The sequence below is a fragment of the Helobdella robusta genome (genome assembly GCF_000326865.2).
Source record: "Helobdella robusta unplaced genomic scaffold HELROscaffold_9, whole genome shotgun sequence".
In the NCBI taxonomy this organism is placed as follows: Eukaryota; Metazoa; Annelida; class Clitellata; order Rhynchobdellida; family Glossiphoniidae; genus Helobdella; species Helobdella robusta.
Window position 1 is genome coordinate 449813 of NW_008705512.1, and position 18875 is coordinate 468687.

Below are 18875 nucleotides of genomic sequence, written 5' to 3' on the forward strand. Positions count from 1 at the left end.
AAAAATAAAGGTAATTGAAATATACTTTAATTTCCTATATTTAAAAAATTAATTTCCTCCATCTTCTGTTTAACTTTAATAAAAGTAGGTAGATGTCACTGTTTTAACATTAATAACTCAACCACATCTTTGCACATTTATGGGTTCGCAAGCATTTTTGAAGTGTAGATTAACTTTATTAATATTAATAGCAGCTTTATAATATGGGTTAATGAACGAACATCATTTAAAAAATGAGAAATGCGGTGTTGTTGTTCATTCATAGCCACTTAAAAACAACTTTTCTACACAATTGTACAAATAAGCTAGTACAAACATATACAATGAACGTACACGTGATTAGAGATAGCGATACATCTCTGATGAGATTCCCGTGCTCATACATAAACATTTCCACGTTTTCATACAACGCACATACAACGTGCAGGATGAGTCACCACGCCAGAGGCAGCAATGCTAACTGAAAGTTATATAAATAAGCACACCCTTGTAGTGATTTGGTAAGTTATTGAAGTTTTTTTTAATTTTAAGCCACATATTCAATGTGTATTTATTAATATAAATAAGTAATTTTTAACGTAACATAACGTAATTGCAGCCTCGCAGTCAAATTTAATTAAATTGTTCGGATCGAGTTTGTTTCCAAGCTCCATAACATTAACATGTCTACATCAACTCCGAAAGCGAAAAAAAGAGGTCGCATGACCAAAGCCCACAGATACACCAGTAACGTCTTTTCCATGCTCAATCAAGTTCAGATTCAAGAGTTCAAGGTAAACCATTTAACCTATTTGTCTGATGGTGTGTAACACATCTACTATCCGATTACATCCATGTAACTTACTTGAACGTTTTAGACATCTTTGAAAAGAATTTTTTTATTTCTTAAGCCTCTTCACAAATAAAATTATCTTAGCAAACCTTGCCGAATTTCTGATAAAACACATTTTCACATAAATGATAATTTGTATGATACCTTCTGTCACAAACATCTCGTGCAAAAATATGACATCTCGTGCAGAATATGATACATTTAATTTCTTTAAAATTAGCTGAATTACTTTTCACTACATTTAATTTAAATGCATATAACGTTTATTAGGAAGCATTCAACATGATAGATCAAAACAGAGATGGATTCATAGATAAAGAAGATCTAATTGAAGTTCTGACATCTCTCGGGAAAAACCCGTCGGACGATCAGTTGGACTCGATGCTCCAGGAAGCTCCAGGTCCAATCAACTTCACGATGTTTCTGACTCTTTTTGGAGAAAAGTTGAACGGTACCGATCCCGACGACGTTATCACCAACGCATTCGCATGTTTCGACGAGAAAAATAACGGTATGGTTTAATTTTCTTATACACCAGATCTAAATTATTTTGTGATGTTTTCACTGCTTAGTAACATATACCAGTATCAGTATCGGAAATTGTTAACGTTGAATAATAATCAGGAAGTGTACCGGAGGAACGACTGCGTGTGGCGATGACGACGATGGGTGATAGATGGACTGACGAAATGGTGGATGATTTATTTCACTACGCTCCAATCGACGAAGGAAATTTCTATTATGGAAAATTCATCAAGGTCATTAAGCACGGATCAGCCGATGAACAGAACGACCCTCTGAGCGAAGTGAACAAGTGACTTCGCTATCATATTGCACATGTAAATATCAACCAACTTTATTTGGCGGAATGTGCAGAAATCTCTTGATTTCGGTATCTAATCTACGAAAATGAATGAATGAGTAAATCGAGTAATAAGACGCTCCAGTTTTTAAAAGCTATTTGTCTCAAAACTTTTCAAATACAACCAAAAAAAATTAAAAAACTGTTTTAATATTTTTAAATGACAGGGACGAAAACACAATGAGAATTTGCAGAATAAATAAACTACACTGAAACATAAAGCCATACATATTTTTCGAAAAAAATTCAGCAAGCACATCTGTTTTGATTATTATTATTGTTTGACTCCGCTAAACTTATGCTGTTTTCAAATTGATAGCATTTTTCAGATTTTTTGATAATGCCAGAGCAATTTTCAAATAGCTTTTCAAACACGTTATCAACATTGGTGCCATCTAGACTGGATGTTTCAAAGTATAATGATAAAAGTTTCTGATCACACTTTGCACTTGTCCCGTTTAATTTCTCAACTAATTTTAAACCTTTTTGTTTAAGGTTGTTTAAATTAGCAGTGTTTTCATTGTTCATCAAATCTAACTTTGTTCCGACAACAACACAAACCCTATCAGGCAATGCATATTCTAACAAAGATACAAACTCGTTTCTGTAAAAAAAAATATTTAACAAATTAAATGAGAATTATAAAAAAAACTCAAGATGAAGGAATAAATATACATAATGAATGCTGATAAAATGATATTTATAATTGCTTTGATTGGTCAAAATTTTAGGTAACTTAGTAGGGCTTAAAAATTTGTTCAAAAATTATTAAAATACTTCAAGAATAATTTGAAGAGTCTGATACAAAACAAAAGATTTACAAACATTTGAAAAAATGCTTAAATTTCGTTAAAAATATTACTTTAGCTAAATGATTCCTGATCAATTAAAAAAATATACAAACTCTAAACTGTCGAAACTGAGTTCATCAGAAAGATCAAATGCAAGGATGACCCCGCCAGCGCCTCTACAATAATATTTGCTCAAGCCTCTGTACCTTTCCTCTCCAGATGTGTCCTTTGTACAACAAAGTCAGATTGAAAAACAACCAATTTTTAAATGAAAAATTTTAAAATGAAAAAATTCATTGAGAAATTGATAATGTTGTTACCCAAATGGCAATTTTATGGGAGTTCCATGTTCTTAAAATAAAAGATGCTCCAATTGTCTGTTGAGAAACAAAACTTTTTCATTAACTAGCTTGATCATGGAATGATATTATTAATCAATAATTCTTGAAAATATTCATAACCACAAACAATCAGGGAGATGAAATTAAAAAGCTGATTAATAAAATAATTTAAAAACTTACACTTTTTTCTCTTCTAAAGGTTTGAGTTATGTAGCGATTACAAAATGAAGTTTTTCCTACTGATGCTTTTCCTAATATGATAACTTTTAGACTTCTGTAGAGATTAAAAGGTAAATCATTAGAATTTGAAACTATGCTTTGAAAAGATTACACCAATCAATTTAATTTTTAAAATACTAATCTTTCAAATAATAAACAAAAATTTACACAAATATTGTAAGAAGTTAGAGTGTGAGTTTATTATTAATATTTAATGGATTTTTTCTGGATTTTATCTATTTTATATTATCTTTCCTACCTATCCTATAACTTTTATATAGATTTTTTATATCAATTATATTCTAGCCTCCTATTATTAAAACCCAAAACATAGCTTGTAGGGCTAATTAAAAATGAAATACAATTAAACATATATCATTAATACGTTGGTTCTAAAGAATTTTCAATAACGTGTTCTTTCCAACTAAAATTATCAGTGAGTGTTACACCCAATAATTTAATGGATGAAGTTCTGGGAATTAATTCTCCGACAATGAAAATTTCGAAATAGGATTTGTAACAATCTTAGGGCCAAATAGTATGCACTTTGTCTTTTGAGCATTTATTTTTAAACCATTTGCTGACATACAAGCTGCAAAATTTAAAAGTTCATAATTCAACAGAAAAACCAAATTAGGCAAAGATTTGCCTCTTGCCAAGATTGCGGTATCATCGGCATATAATATAAACTTTAATAAAAAAGATGATAAAAATAAATCATTAATAAAGAAAATGAACAACAGAGGAACCAAGATTGATCCCTGAGGAACATCTCATTCTACTGAAGATAAGGTTGAACTACAACCGCCAAGCGATACGTATTGTTTCCTTTCGGATAAATAGCTCTCAAACCATATATAAGCGTTTCCTCTCATACCTGCATTGAGCAGTTTATTCAATAAAACATCATGACACACGGTATCGAATGCTTTAGCAATGTCTATAAAAACACCTATAGTAAATAACTTAGAATTAATATTTTACATAACATATTGATTCATCTCTAAAATAGCCAACTCTGTGAGACAATTTTTTAGAGAACCGTACTGGTTGGCGTTAATAAGAATATCAATCAATCAATCTTCGTTTAGCGTCCAGAGACCCGGTTTTCCGAGGTAGGACGTTGTTTTCTTTGCCATCAATTTTTTGCGCCAAATTAGACGATCAGTTGTATCCATTTCATTTAAATTTAGAGCTTTCATGTCTTGCTCAATTGTTTGCGACCAGGACTTCTTTGGACGGCCTTTGGGACGCGTGCCAGGTACTTCAACATCTGCAAGAGAAGTTATGGCACTGTTTCCACTTCGTTTGACATGACCAAACCACCGCAGACGGTGTTGCCGGCATTCGTCCTTTATATCATCTAAACCAGCACGAAGCAGGATTTCGGTAGATTTGATGTAGTCCTTCAGACTAATTCGTTGCATCCATCGGAGCATTTTCATATCAGTTCGTTGAAGTTGTTGTTCCAGTTTGGTTGTCATTGGCCATGTTTCTGCACCATATAACAACACCGGACATATCACAGATTTATAAAGTCTTGATCGTAATAATAGTGGCATGTCACGCCGTATCATTATAGAGGCAAGGAAATGCCATTTATTCCAGGCTGCACGTATGCGTGCTCGAACGGCAGCTTCAGCTGTTCCTGTACAATCCAGAACATCCCATAGACATTGAAACGATGTGACTTTCTCTACCTTAAGGGCTTCAAAAACATTGCTATTTCGAATTTGTTGTTGTGGGTTGATGCAAGCAGGACAAACAAAGTTGGACACTTTAGATAAAGTACCAATTATTTTTTAACAACGTTTGTGACACCATTGGCTACACTGCTGACACTTGATTGAATTGTTACCTACACCAGCTTTACAAACTGAACAGGGCCATCGTCCATTAGCTGTGGATTGGATGGGTTCACCAGTGTTCATTGCTTTGGTTTTGCTGATGTTGACTTTGAATCCATGATCGGCCAGTCTGGTGTTTCAATCTTCAAACATCTGTGCTACATTCTGCTCAGACGTGGCTGTTAAAACGATATCATCAGCATATATTAGATTTCAAATGTCAGCAGTGCGTATCGGCTTTGTAATTTTTTCCATCACAGTTATAAATAACAGTGGACTGAGAATCGAGCCTTGGTGAACTCCAACGCCGATGTCAAATGCATCTGTGTTTCCGACCGTTGTGCTGACAAGAGTCTTATTATTCGTATACATCTCCATCACAATTCGAACAAGATATTCTGGAATGAATTGATAATTTCCGATTGTGATGCACGACGTTAATCAATGATTTTCTCGACAATTTTCAGGGAGTGTTCTAACAGACGTATACCCCGATATGATGAACATTTCAATGGATCACCTTTGCCTATGTATAGCGGAACTGTCATGCTATAGTTCCATTCAGTCGGCATTGAGCAATTTTTCCACACTTCACGGCAAAGTTGTAGTAACGTTTGGATGCCTGCAGTATCAGATGCTTTTATAAAGTCATTTGTGAGTCCAGAGGGCCCTGCTACCTTTCCATCCTTCATAGCTTTCAGAACTTCTGTAAGCGTTAATAAGAATATGCCCATCAAAAAACTGTTTTAAATGAGTACAAACTATTTTTTCAAAAAGAACAATGGAAGTAAGACAATAGCTGAAGAGGCCTTTATGCGGACCATTTTTATATAAGGGAAAAACATTTGCTACTTTTAGACATTCGGGTAAAACACCTTTAGATAATGAAAGATTTATGTAATTGAATTTTTCCTTTGGCAAAACATGCACGGGAGATCAAGGATATCAATGCTGACCACCTTAACTACTAAATGTGCAGCAAAATGAAAGACAAAAAAACGAATAAACTCAAACTCAAAATAATGAAGACAATCAATAAAGGTTGACATGATTAGACACAAGAGGAGCTGATTAATAGATGTTGTGTAGAGACCACAAATAGGGTAACTCTTGTGAAGTATCCCAAAGGCGCATAGATGTAGATAAAGCTGAGTTGAGAAAAAAATTAGATCTAGGTTTAAAGAAGTAGAAATTATGATTATGACACAAAAAATCATGCCTAGTATTTTTATACAAAGCAAGTTGATCGTTAAGAGATGGACAATAGTTTAATTTATAAATTTTATAAAGAGAAATAATAAATAACTGATATGCAATAGATTAATGTTATGAATATTTGCCAAATGATAATAAGAAGTGACATGATCAAATTTGTATACTTTAAAAAGAATTTAAATGAAAAAATTCTGAGCTAAGGTAATAATGTTAAGATTAGATTTAGGAGCTGAGCCCTATATAGAAATGCAATAAGTCATATAAGGAAATACAAAAAAGTTGAAAAGAGTAAACAAAATGAACTTGGGAAATTTAAACCTCAAACAATAATTAAAGCCTAAATTTTTAAATAATTTAATTAAATGAAATATGCTTGATGTGAGATAGCCAAAGCAAGTTATAAGAGACAAAAATACAGAAGGTTTGAATGAATGAACTGCAGTCATTTAAAAACAATAGGAAAAACAATATCAGTTCTAATTTTAGGGACAAATAAAATAAAATAAATTTTATCTAAGTTAATATGTAGATTATTTTAAATGACCCATTCATAAGTTTTAATTTAATTAGATTTAATTTAATTAATATATACATAGTTATAAATAATGTTATATAACAGCATTGCTAAACTAAAGTGATTTCTGAATCTAAATGTTAATGTAAAATCTTTATTTTTTTAAATTAGTTCAACTTTGATTACTATAATTGGCTTTTTAATTTTATTATCTAAAATATTTAGTCATCTCATAACAACACTTAACAACATTCATACTTATCAAATTATTAATTATTGACAAAAGAATATTAAATATTTTAATATTATTGTAACATAAATTATATTTTTTATTCGCATTTGTTAGTGATTAGTACTTTATAACTAAAGAAATAAAAACAATTTTAGATTTAATTAAGTTTGTTTTGGACAATTAATATTTAATATTAACATAAAATAAAATACTATAACTTAATCTACAAGTACTATTTCTATTTTATCTATCTCTATTCCATTCTATACTTCTATTCTATAGAAACCAAAAACCAGGTATATTTATTTCATTTACTTACACAATGTTGTTATTCTGCGATGCCATCATTCCGGTTTCATTCTCTATTCTTTCTATATATATATGTATATGGATGTCATCATTTCGTCCATTTCCGACATCTTCGCTCCAATCCAATCTGATGGTGTCATCAACATCAACGAAACGAAATTAAATCTCCAGGTAAACGACAACTTTAGCTTGATGTACCTGATCTGGTTGTTGTTTTATAAATATTTTAACCACCATTGCTCCTGCTGCCGCCACTACAACAACTACAATTATATAATGATTATAACAACTAATAATTTTAATAGTAATAATAATAATGGAAACTTTTTGACACAGTCAAAAATGAACTAACGAAGAAAAAATGTCGTTAAGTCTGAGCCGAATTAACCCTTCATCGTATTCTAGACCAAATTCCGAGTCCGGGGCCTACCATATCCGGGCCCTCAATTTTTGACAACAAATTACTGCTGAGAAAAAGTCAATATTAAATGTCAACTAAAGTTTTGTCAATTAAATAGTTATTCTTGTTCTCCAGCTTTACAAATTTAGAACATGGTTCTGCAAATAAGAATTGAACTTTACTAATTGACTTGAATGTTGACCTGGAGGGTGTGTTTTAACGTTATATAATTTCTCACAGAAAAACTGCTGTCAGGAAGGGAATTCTTTATGGCCCTTCTAAAATTTTTCAAACATTGTATACGACACTGACATAATTACGATTACACAACATTTACAACAACAAAAATATAAAACCCTACGTTTAGTCAAGAAATTTCAATTGAAATTTCAATTCCGTCGCTAAAGTTAACTAATATATCGAAGTTTTTCACAATATTTCTATTAAAAGAAAGCAGACACAACTATAACACAACCATTAAGTTAGAACACAACAATACTTATACTTAGAACACAATGTGGTCTAAATGACATGTGCACTCAAACTACGACAATTCATATGCATTACAGTTGATTTAATGTTTTGTTGACTGGTATTAGGAAAATTGACACGTGCTCATTTATTCTTAGGTATCACTACCATTGGTTTTATTAACTGGAGTTCGTGTATCATATGCATTACAGTTGATTTAATGTTTTGTTGACTGGTATTAGGAAAATTGACACGTGCTCATTTATTCTTAGGTATCACTACCATTGGTTTTATTAACTGGAGTTCGTGTATCATAGGCCTATGAAGTTTTTGCCTCAGAGGTTTTTTAAAATTTAAGATATTGCTGTCTGTGCGGAGCTGAGTTGAAAAACAATGATTTATTCACTTGCATGTGACAATTTAGAACGTCCACAATGTTTGTTTGTTTCTCATTATCATGAATTATGTTAGGGTCATAATTTAGATTTAAATCATTATTAAAACCCGGTATTTTATTTCAATTAAAAGAAACATAGGTCAAAATATTACTTCCTTGTTTTTCTCGAAGAATGAATGTACAAACTTCTAATAAATTGTTGAGTTTATTCATTTTTTTAAATATTTTCATGAGTTTAAAATTTAGGAATGGTTGACTGAATGGTACTGCAGTACCAAGAAGAGATGGTTAACTCTATACTTACCGATGGCATACAAAAACTATAAAGACATACAAAAGATCCCAACGAACCAAAGACGGTGCTGTTTTATTTGAAAAACGCCCAAAAATTTAACCAGAGATTTATCCTTCACAAAAGTTACCAATGAACTGGGCAAGAGATGGAAATTATGCAAAAACAAAGAAAGGTATCAAGCCATGGCTGCCAAAGCAATAAAGATATGAATTGATGAATTGGAGAAAGCCTCATACATTTCTGAATCAGATTCGATGGTTGCATCTGACGGTTCTCAAGCCAAAGACCCAGCAACTTCAAAAAATTCCACTAAAACCAAAGTCAATCCTCCAGCTAAAAAGCGCATAATTCAGAAAAAGTATGATAATAGTAATGATAATGATGAGATCCAAAAAGAGGATGATGATGAAAATGACAAGGAAGAGGACAACGATTGATTCTGTGATTTCTTTCCCTAATTTTAAAAAGGCTGACTTTTGTAAAAGTGGACCCTGATGTTACGTACGAGCGTTATTTAACATGTAATGAAAAATGTTTGTATTGATAGTTAGGTCTTTTCAAACACCTTTCTTTTTTCTTTATTGGTTTTAATTGAAGAATTCAATTTAATTTAAACGAAGAAAAGTGAAATGTCAACATGAATAAATAAGTAACATGCAATAACCAAATTCTTTTTAAAAAAAATTGTGCAACATAACACTCATTCCCTTTGAGTTAAGTTGGAATACAATTTATTTATCGGTCATGAAGTTTGTGCAACAAGCGGTATTTCACAACATTCGGTCTACGCAATCTGTCTAGTTTGTGCAACAGCAGGATTCATGCAATTTCACCAATAGTTGAGTTACCTTTCTGCAAACTTGAATTGGTATTTTCATATGACAGTTTAGAACGTCCACAATGTTTGTTTGTTTGTTTCTTATTTTCATAATGTATGTTAGGGTCATTTTTCGATTTAAAACATTATTAAAACCGCGTATTTTATTCAAATTAAAATAGACATGAGTCGAAATTTTACTTTCATGTTTTTCCCGAAGAATAAATAAACAAGCTTCCAATAAAATATTGAGTTTATCCATTACATTAAGTAGAGTTATTAATTGCTCCAAGTCAGAAATATTTTTTCTATTTTTTTTTAAATTTCATTCTTCATAAATGCATCTGTCAAACTCAGAGCTGTTTACATGTTATTGTTATTTATCTATACTAATAATGAAATCTTCGTGCCACAAAAGCTGTTTTCTTCAAGTATCCACACCACACAACGCACACACAGATACACATTATGAGGCATGCCCATACCCAAGCACCGTATCATACGAGTATGATGTTTTTTGAGTTTTGGACAGTATTCGAACGATACCATCGTGACCGACTGAGCTAACTCGGTGATAAATTAACAACATTTTAGCAGAAATGATATCTTTTGAGTTGAATTTTTCGCAGTAATATAAATTAACCGAATATTATCCAAATTAGAACTGTTATTGAATAAAAAACACGATAATTCATTTATAACAATTTTACCATGCCTAAAAAGACTAGTCGGACTTTTCACTCATTGGTAGTATTGATAGCATACTATTGACGGGCGTTTGCGGTTGGCATCTTTCATTGGATTAAATATTATTTATTTCCTCTTGTCGGTTGTCTTCAGCCAAAGAGGCCAAAATGACTTGTCACCATCCGTAAATCCGTTTCTGTCTTTCACAATATCTCCTAGCGTTATTCTAACTATCCCAGTATTCTAACTATCCGGTGTATTGATAACCCAGCTCTTTCCAAATTTTGACTAAGACACTCGTTCCATCTCATTTTGTGATTTTATTTTATTTATTCTTTTCCCCTCTAGTTAATACTTCCCGATTTTTTAGGTGTTCCGAACTCCTCCATCTTCATCATGTCCTGCCCACTTCATCCTTCTCTTCTTGATAGACAACCTTGACGTGGGAGGAAACCAAAAATTTGAAAATGTTTAAATTTTCACGAAGGGGGAGGGCAAAATGTTTGTGGTATTAGTGTGGCTGACGACATTTGTTTGCTTATCACGTTCAACTTTTGGTCAATTTTACGAATAAAACGGTCTTTTTCTGACTTTTAATAAAACTAGCTTCTTCCTAGATTTGTCACTGCTAATATTTATCTTCCCTGTTCTTTTTCTGATTTTCTTATTCGTGATATGATCTTTATGTAGCCGATTCATATCAATCTTCTGATATGTCCACTCAGGTTTTTTTCCATGGTTCTCGTTAATGACCACGACACAGCTCTATATATCAAAACCATATATCAAATCATTGTAGATTCTAGTTTGACTTTTAGTCCAATGTCAAGTCTTTTGAAACCTTTGGTGTATGTATTTTATAGCCACTGAAATACTACTCCAGCTAATATTGATTGAATGGTGAACGTGTAATACCATTTTAAAAAAGCAATTTTTAAAAGTGGACTCATTTCAACGTAATCAGCTTGACGTGTGTGTTGCAGTATAGAATAAGTTTTGTTTTTTTGTTTAACCTGTTTTTTATATCAACTTTTTCTTTAAGTTATATATAATTATATGTCTATATATATTTGTGCAAATTATAACTTTGCTTATCGTGTGGTTGTCAAATGTTGAATTGAAAAGTAGGTAAAATTATATTTTAAATTAAGTATTGACAAGTTAAGACAGGTGGCAGGTTAAGTTCAACAGCAGTTCATAATAAAAATAAAAAAACTTATTTAAAATCATCACCACCCCATATATAATAATTAATTTTTAATTACATTAATTATTTCCAGGTATATCATTTAATAAAGAAAAATAAATGACCAAAAAGTCCAAGAACAGTTTTCTTCTTTCGGAATTCGGATTTATTCATTTGCAATTCAGTCCCATATAAAAAAGCATAGTCACTCATGCGAGGACCTGAATTACTGAGACAACTTTTACTTTACAACATTAAATATGAATTTTTCAAAAGTTAATAAAAATTGATAAATTATGGGAAAAACTTTGAAAAAGTATCAGCTGTTGAAAAATGAAATTAAAGGAGTCATACTTCCAAAGACAGTCAGTAGGTCATCCAGCAAGTGTGGACCTTGTGTGGTCACGGACAGATGTAAATGGATGCTGTCAACAGTTTTTCTCATTTTTATATTTTATTTGTTTTCAATCTCTTTGACATTTTACAACCAGCGTTTCATTCAGGTTAGCTTTACAATCTAGGCGCATGTTTGGTTAATTATTCTTTTTATCTTTTATGACATGGCTTTTTATTATTTTAGTAATTAGACATTATAAAATTATAATTTTTTGTAACATGCCCTTTTTGTAGTTCAATAAAATTTTAATAATTTAATTTTAAAATAAGATATTGATTGCTATATATAATTTTTAATAAAAAGTTGTAAATCATGATTTGGCAGTGTGCTTGGCTAGTTATAAAATCACCATATAAATTTTGTTTTAATTTTAAAAATCACTATGATTATAGATAGTTGTTATAAAATACATTTAACATCATGGACATTTTTAACTAATATTTGGCTTCTCTGCCTTTCTTTAAAGATTGAATATATGACTTTCAAATTTTTCAACTTTTTGAAACATTCAATTATCATTTTGTAAAATCTTGTAGTAAAAAATGCTGATATTAATTGTTTAAAATTTTTTTTAAAGGTATCTGTTAATTATTATCAGCTAATGTTGTTTAATTTTTATTCAACAGTACTTTCGATTCCCACTATCCATAACAATGACCCATCTGATCACAAAGTTTTCCATATCTGCTGTTGTCAGGTGGGTTCTCTACTGTAAGTCAGGAAGGGAACGAGTCACTCTGAGTTGGTTTGAGTACATCAAGAGAGTTGCTCCACCTGGTTGGATTTTATTCAATTTATAATTGTGTGCCAATGACATGTTAATGCATGTTGCATCATTGATATGTTGAGGTATGTTTTTCAGTAGCATTGTTGAGGCATGTGTATAAATTGCATTTTGGATGCATGTGCATCAGTTACGATGAAACATATGAGTTGACAGCTGATAGATGTGAATAAAAAATGTTAATGATGATATCAACATACAGGATAGATAACCTGAAAATGAATTTGTCAGAACACTGTGTTGCTTAGGAGATATTATAAAATAGTTTCGATATATTAAATTTTATCTCAATAAATGAATGAATGAAAAATGAATGAATAGATGTAATTTATTATATTGAAATGTTGATAAATGATTGTTTCATGTTCTTCTCATTAACGTACCATTCTATATTTTTTATAACATTGCATACGTGTGTGTATGCTTGTTTAAACCAGGGTGTCGGAGTCAGACAAAAAATATATAACTCCGTAAATTTAATTGTTTTTCATAGTAAAATTACTTTATATTCTTGTTTTCATGAAAATTTCAAATTCATAACGCTTCCAGAGTCGGAGTCGGATGACAAATATCTGACTCCGACATTGGCGGATCTGTGGATCTAGACTAAATTGATGGGGGGGCAAAATTTGAAAAATGTTGACATTCTTTGATATTTGATGGGCAGGGCTAGAAGTTAACCAAATGTTTGATAGTGTGGCCAAAATTAAGCCGGCGAACTTTTTTTTGGCTCATCGCGCCAACTTTTGGTGCTTTTTTATAGATAAAATCGGTGTTTTCTTGCCCGACAACTGAGTTTTACCGACTTTCAATAACAAGAATGCTCACACCGACACTGGTTTAAACAGCGTTAATGCTGCATATGTATACAAATTACATATATTTGCAAATGACTTATTAAACACACACACACGCACACACCCACAAAACACCGGCTCACACACATTTTCACAAACGAACATCACATAATCATGCAGGCATCACCAGCTCCCTTGACATTGGCCTCTCAAATTGGAGTTTTGAATACATCACAATCAGTCTGTTAGAGTTTTGTTGCTGCTACCTCTTTCTGTTGATAACCTCATAAATTTAAATTTGAATTGGGTTTTTTATTTTATTTTTTGCACTTTTCATGATGATTATGAATGTGACATAATTGATGTCAATAATTATAATCCTAATATCATTTCATAAATAATGCTATTAATTGCTGTTTGCAGATATACGATGACAAAAACGACATGTATAGTCTTCATTCTTTTGTTCTCCCTTCTCTTTAAACTAGAAAAATTTGTTAGTTCAATTTGATTTTCTGTTTGAATATGTTTAAATATTTATATTTTTCATATTATTTCTCACTTTTTTTTTTTTGTGTCCTGGTTATGACATTAAACCGACCCTCACTGCCTTGTGAGTGATGTTGGATCATCAAAGGCTAGGCCCACCGCTTATAACTGTGGTTGCGTAAGGAAGGGCGTCCTGCGTAAAAATTAGCCAAATAAATTACTTATGATGACAGAAGTGAAAATGGCCCTCACTATCCGGGAGAATGGCGTCGAGGGGTATTTCGGTTTCATCATAGGTAGCCAAACGGCAACCCCCGATCTCGGGGAAAATGTCGTCTAAACGTGTGTTGTTGTTGTTGTTATATTATTTCTCACTTTTAAAATCATTATTAAATTATTGTTTTGGCGGTAATTTTTTGAATGAATATTTTTAACCTATTGGGGATTTGCAACTCATCTTAGCAACTTCAAAATGGATTCAAATGAAGTTAAACCGAATAATTGAGTTGTCACAGCCAGTCGCTGGAATTTATTATCGACTTCGTTAATTTTATTAACTTCTTTATTAATTGATATGATTTATAATAACAATGAAGAAGATAGTAAAATTAACAAAGTTGATAATAACAATAGTTGCAAATCATGGGAACAAAGGCCTGGGTTATACAAATTCTCTATATAAACTGCAAAAAGTATTGGGTTATGCATATTCTCTATATAAACTGCAACAAGTGCTGAAGATGATTGAAAAATCGAAATAGGTCCTATATACTCGAGAATGAATTGGAAAACTGTATATTATTCTACAACAACAACAACACACGTTTAGACGACATTTTTCCCGAGATCGGGGGTTGCCGTCTGGCTACCTATGATGAGACCGAAATACCCCTCGACGCCATTCACATCTGTCACTCGCCTCAATATCACGCAACCCCGCTTTCACTCTGTCCTTCTCCACCTGCTCTCTCCATCCAAATCGCGGACGACCCCTTCCTATCACTCCTTCAACCTCGAACTCCAACGCTCGCCTAATCTCGACTCTTTCATTCCTTCTCAACACATGTCCATACTACCGCAATCTCGATCTCCTTAACAATATCACAATGTCCTCATTCAGTCCCATCATCGACATCAGCTCTCTACTACTCCTCCTATCTTTCACTTTAACCTCACACATCATCCTCAACATAGCTCTTTCAGCCCTCTGTAGTACACTTCTCTCTCCTCAACACCCAAGTTTCACCACCATATACCATCGCTGCTCTCACACATGCTTTATATACCCTCCCTTTCATCTTCACTGACCATTTCTTTCCACACAATACCCCACCAAGTTCCCTAAATTTCATCCATCCCACACGAACTCTAGCTGTAACAGCGCTCAAACATCCTCCATCCGCGTTCAGCTTAACCCCTAAATAAACAAAGCTTTCCACTCTTTCAAAACCACCACTCAACCCCGTCCTTGCGTCCGTCCTATTAATCACATCATGAACACATTCCTTACATTTGAACGTGCCTTCCACCTTTTTCAGTGCCCCCCTCACACCACTACATCTCTTATGCACCCACTTCTGACATCCTATACACAATACCGAGTTAGCCTTCACTCTCCTGTCACATACCCCACAGGGGTCTATTTTACTTACCTCTCGCTCCCACCTTCCCCACTCACCGTTACCTTCGTCTTACCAATATTAACTTTTAACCATTTCTTTTCAATAACACTTTTCCATCTGTCAAATTTTAACTGCAATTCTTCCATGCTATCAGCCATCAAGACTAAATACAAAATCTCAAATAACAGTTCCTCCATTATGTTTCCACACACAACATCCATCATAATTGCAAACAAAAACGGTGATAACACTGATCCTTGATGCACTCCCACCTTAACACTAAAAGCGTCCGACATCCCTCTTCCGACCCTCACCTTTGTCTTCGCCCCTTCATACAGCTGCATCACAGCTTTAACAAGTCTCTCATTCACTCCTTTCTTCCTCAACGCCCATTCAATGACCTTTCTTGGTACTCGATCAAAAGCCTTTTCTAGATCCAAAAAACACATGTACAATCTTCGTTTCTTCTTTCTATAATTCTCCTGCAACATTCTCACTATGAACAACGCATCCACCGTTCCCCTACCAGGCATAAACCCACACTGCATTTCATTAACTGTCACCATATTTCTTAACCTCCTCTCAAGCACTCTCTCCACTACCTACATTCCATGCTCTAGCAATTTCACACCCCTATATGACCCACAATCTCTCACATCTCCTTTGTTCTTATACAACGGCACCAACACACTGTGTCGCCAATCTTTAGGTATACCTTCGCCAATCCTTAGGTATACCTTCATCATCAAACATACTGTTAGCAATTTGCATCATAACTTCAATTCCTTTCATCTCACTCGCCTTTATATGTTCCGCCGCCACTTCCAAAATCCCTGTCGCCTTACCTAGTTTCATTTCTCTAACTGCTTTGTCTACTTCCTCCATCGTCAACTTCTCTATGGGTTCGTGTGTGACTACGGATTCCACATCTCCATCCCACTCATTTTTTCCATTCATCAACCTTTCCATATGAGCCTTCCCCCCCTGAGCTTTTTCCTTCTTATCTATACACAACCTGCCAGGGTCCATCCCAAACTTACCCAAATCCATTCCTATAAAATCTTTCCCTTTCCTCATTGACTGCTTTGCTACTTTGAACGAACCATTTTCTCCGAATTCCATCCAATTCCATTTCCCTCATTAAACTATCTGATGCTTTCGTCATAGGAGTTGTCACTGCCCGTTTTGCAACCTTTTTAGCCTTCCTATAACCCAACTCCGCTTTCCCCAATCTTGCCCCTTCTCACACCCTAAAACTTTTCTTCTTGATCCTCCAAACCTTTTTTAATATCTTCATCCACCACCAACTCTTACTATGCCTACACTTTCCCTTCGTTCAACCACTTTACTTTATCTGCGGAATTCAACACACAGTCTCTATATCTCTCTCAAACATCTCCATCCTTACCACTCTCAACTTTCAGCCACCTTCACTTCAAATGCCTTCCTCACATCTGCATCCGGAAACTTCCATGTTTTCCTCTTGGCCACAAATTTATCCTTCTTCCTCCTCCCCATTTTTTTTGATTCCACATCCATCACAACCATACTATGCTGCAACACACCAGGTATCGCCTTCACATTTCTTACATACTTTCTATGCTTCGCCCTTATCAATATTTAATCTATCATTGACCTATGTTTTTCTGACCTATATGTAATTAATCGTGCTGGTTCCCTTGTAAACCAGATATTCCCCACCACCATGCTATGTGCATCCGCCAACTCCAACACTATACGCCCTTCCTCATTCCGTATACCATATCCCCATCCCCCATGTACACTTTCATATCCGTCTGCATTCAAATCACCCAACAACACCACAAACTCATCCAACCCCGCTTGCCCAATCTCGTCAGAAACATCATCCTAAAACCTACCCTTCTTCTCTTCCTTCCTACTTTGTTACGGAGCATATCCTGATATTACCCTCACTATTACCTTTCCAAGCACCATCACCACCACAATTACACCATTGCTTTTCCGCCTCACTTCCAACACCTTCTCCACCAACTCTTCTCTTACCATCACACCAACCTTCCACCACAACTTATACCTTCTACCTTTATCTCCCACAAACCTTGTACCCTCTCCCTTCAATCTGATCTCCTGTAATGCACAATGTATATTATTCTAACTTTAATAAAATAAATAATGACGACAAGAATTTTATTAGAATTATTGAGAAATGTAATAAAAATCTACCCAACGCTAGAAAATCGGTAGATTTCATAAATTACTGCATTAATTGTTGTTTTTTTTGTGAACAAACGTTGTTAAAAAATAATTGGTACTTTATCTAAAGTGTCCAATTTTGCTTGTCCTACTTGCTTTGTCCTACAATCCACAACAACAAATTCGAAATAGCACTGTTTTTGAAGCCATTAAGGTAGAGAAAGTCTCATCGTTTCAATATCTAGGGGATGTTCTGGATTGTACTGGAACAGCTGAAGCTGCCGTTCGAGCACGCATACGTGCAGCCTGGAATAAATGGCATCTCCTTGCCTCTATATTGATGCGGCGTGACATGCCACTACCACTACGATCAAGACTTTATAAATCTGTGATACGTCCGGTGTTGTTATATGGTGCAGAAACATGGCCAATGACAACCAAACTGGAACAACAACTTCAACGAACCGACATAAAAATGCTCCGATGGATGCAACGAATTAGTCTGAAGGACCACATCAAATCTACCGAAATCGTGCGTCGTGCTGGTTTAGATGATATAAAGAACGAATGCCGGCAACACGGTCTGCGGTGGTTTGGCCATGTCAAACGATGTGGAAACAGTGCCATAACTTCTCATGCAGATGTTGAAGTACCTGGCACACGTCTCAAAGGCCGTCCAAAGAAGTCCTGGTCGCAAACAATCGAGCAAGACATGAAAGCTCTAAATTTAAATGAAATGGATACAACTGGCGTCTAATTTGGCGCAAAAAGTTGATGGCAAAGAAAACAACGTCCACCTCGGGGAACCAGGTCTCTGGACGCATAACGAAGATTGATTGATTGATACTAGCATATACATATAAATAAATATATATATATAAATATTATATATATATATATATATATATAATCGGTTATATAAATAATTGTAATATATATATATATATATATATATATATATATATATATATATATATATATAGATGTATATATATATATATATATATATATATATATATATATATATATGTATATATATATATATATATATATATATATATATATATATATATGTATATATATATATATATATATATATATATATATATATATATATATATATATATATATATATATATATATATATATATATATCTATATATATATCTATATATATATATATCTATATATATATA

The 18875-nt window shown here is 33.4% G+C and overlaps 2 protein-coding genes across 2 annotated transcripts; both read left to right on the forward strand.

Annotated features, from left to right (window-relative positions):
• The first annotated feature begins 532 nt into the window (after positions 1–532).
• HELRODRAFT_96459 (hypothetical protein) lies at positions 533–2202 on the forward strand. Its single transcript, XM_009033013.1, has 3 exons — positions 533–773; positions 1103–1343; positions 1457–2202. Exons 1-3 carry the CDS (start codon positions 663–665, stop codon positions 1648–1650), a joined length of 546 nt encoding a protein of 181 aa, XP_009031261.1. The 5' UTR covers positions 533–662; the 3' UTR covers positions 1651–2202.
• A 9509-nt stretch (positions 2203–11711) lies between these two features.
• HELRODRAFT_165958 (hypothetical protein) lies at positions 11712–14222 on the forward strand (the record flags this gene model as incomplete). The annotated part of the gene is made up of 4 exons (XM_009033014.1): positions 11712–11780; positions 12439–12589; positions 13574–13633; positions 14116–14222. 4 exons carry the CDS (start codon positions 11712–11714, stop codon positions 14220–14222), a joined length of 387 nt encoding a protein of 128 aa, XP_009031262.1.
• Positions 14223–18875: the final 4653 nt, after the last annotated feature.

Bases quoted from the DNA above. Each gene is read 5' to 3' on its own strand.
- HELRODRAFT_96459 (XM_009033013.1), top strand. From the start codon at position 663: ATGTCTACATCAACTCCGAAAGCGAAAAAAAGAGGTCGCATGACCAAA. The intron at 774-1,102 runs GTAAACCATTTA...AACGTTTATTAG, and splicing joins TTCAGATTCAAGAGTTCAAG to GAAGCATTCAACATGATAGA. The intron at 1,344-1,456 runs GTATGGTTTAAT...AATAATAATCAG, and splicing joins TTTCGACGAGAAAAATAACG to GAAGTGTACCGGAGGAACGA.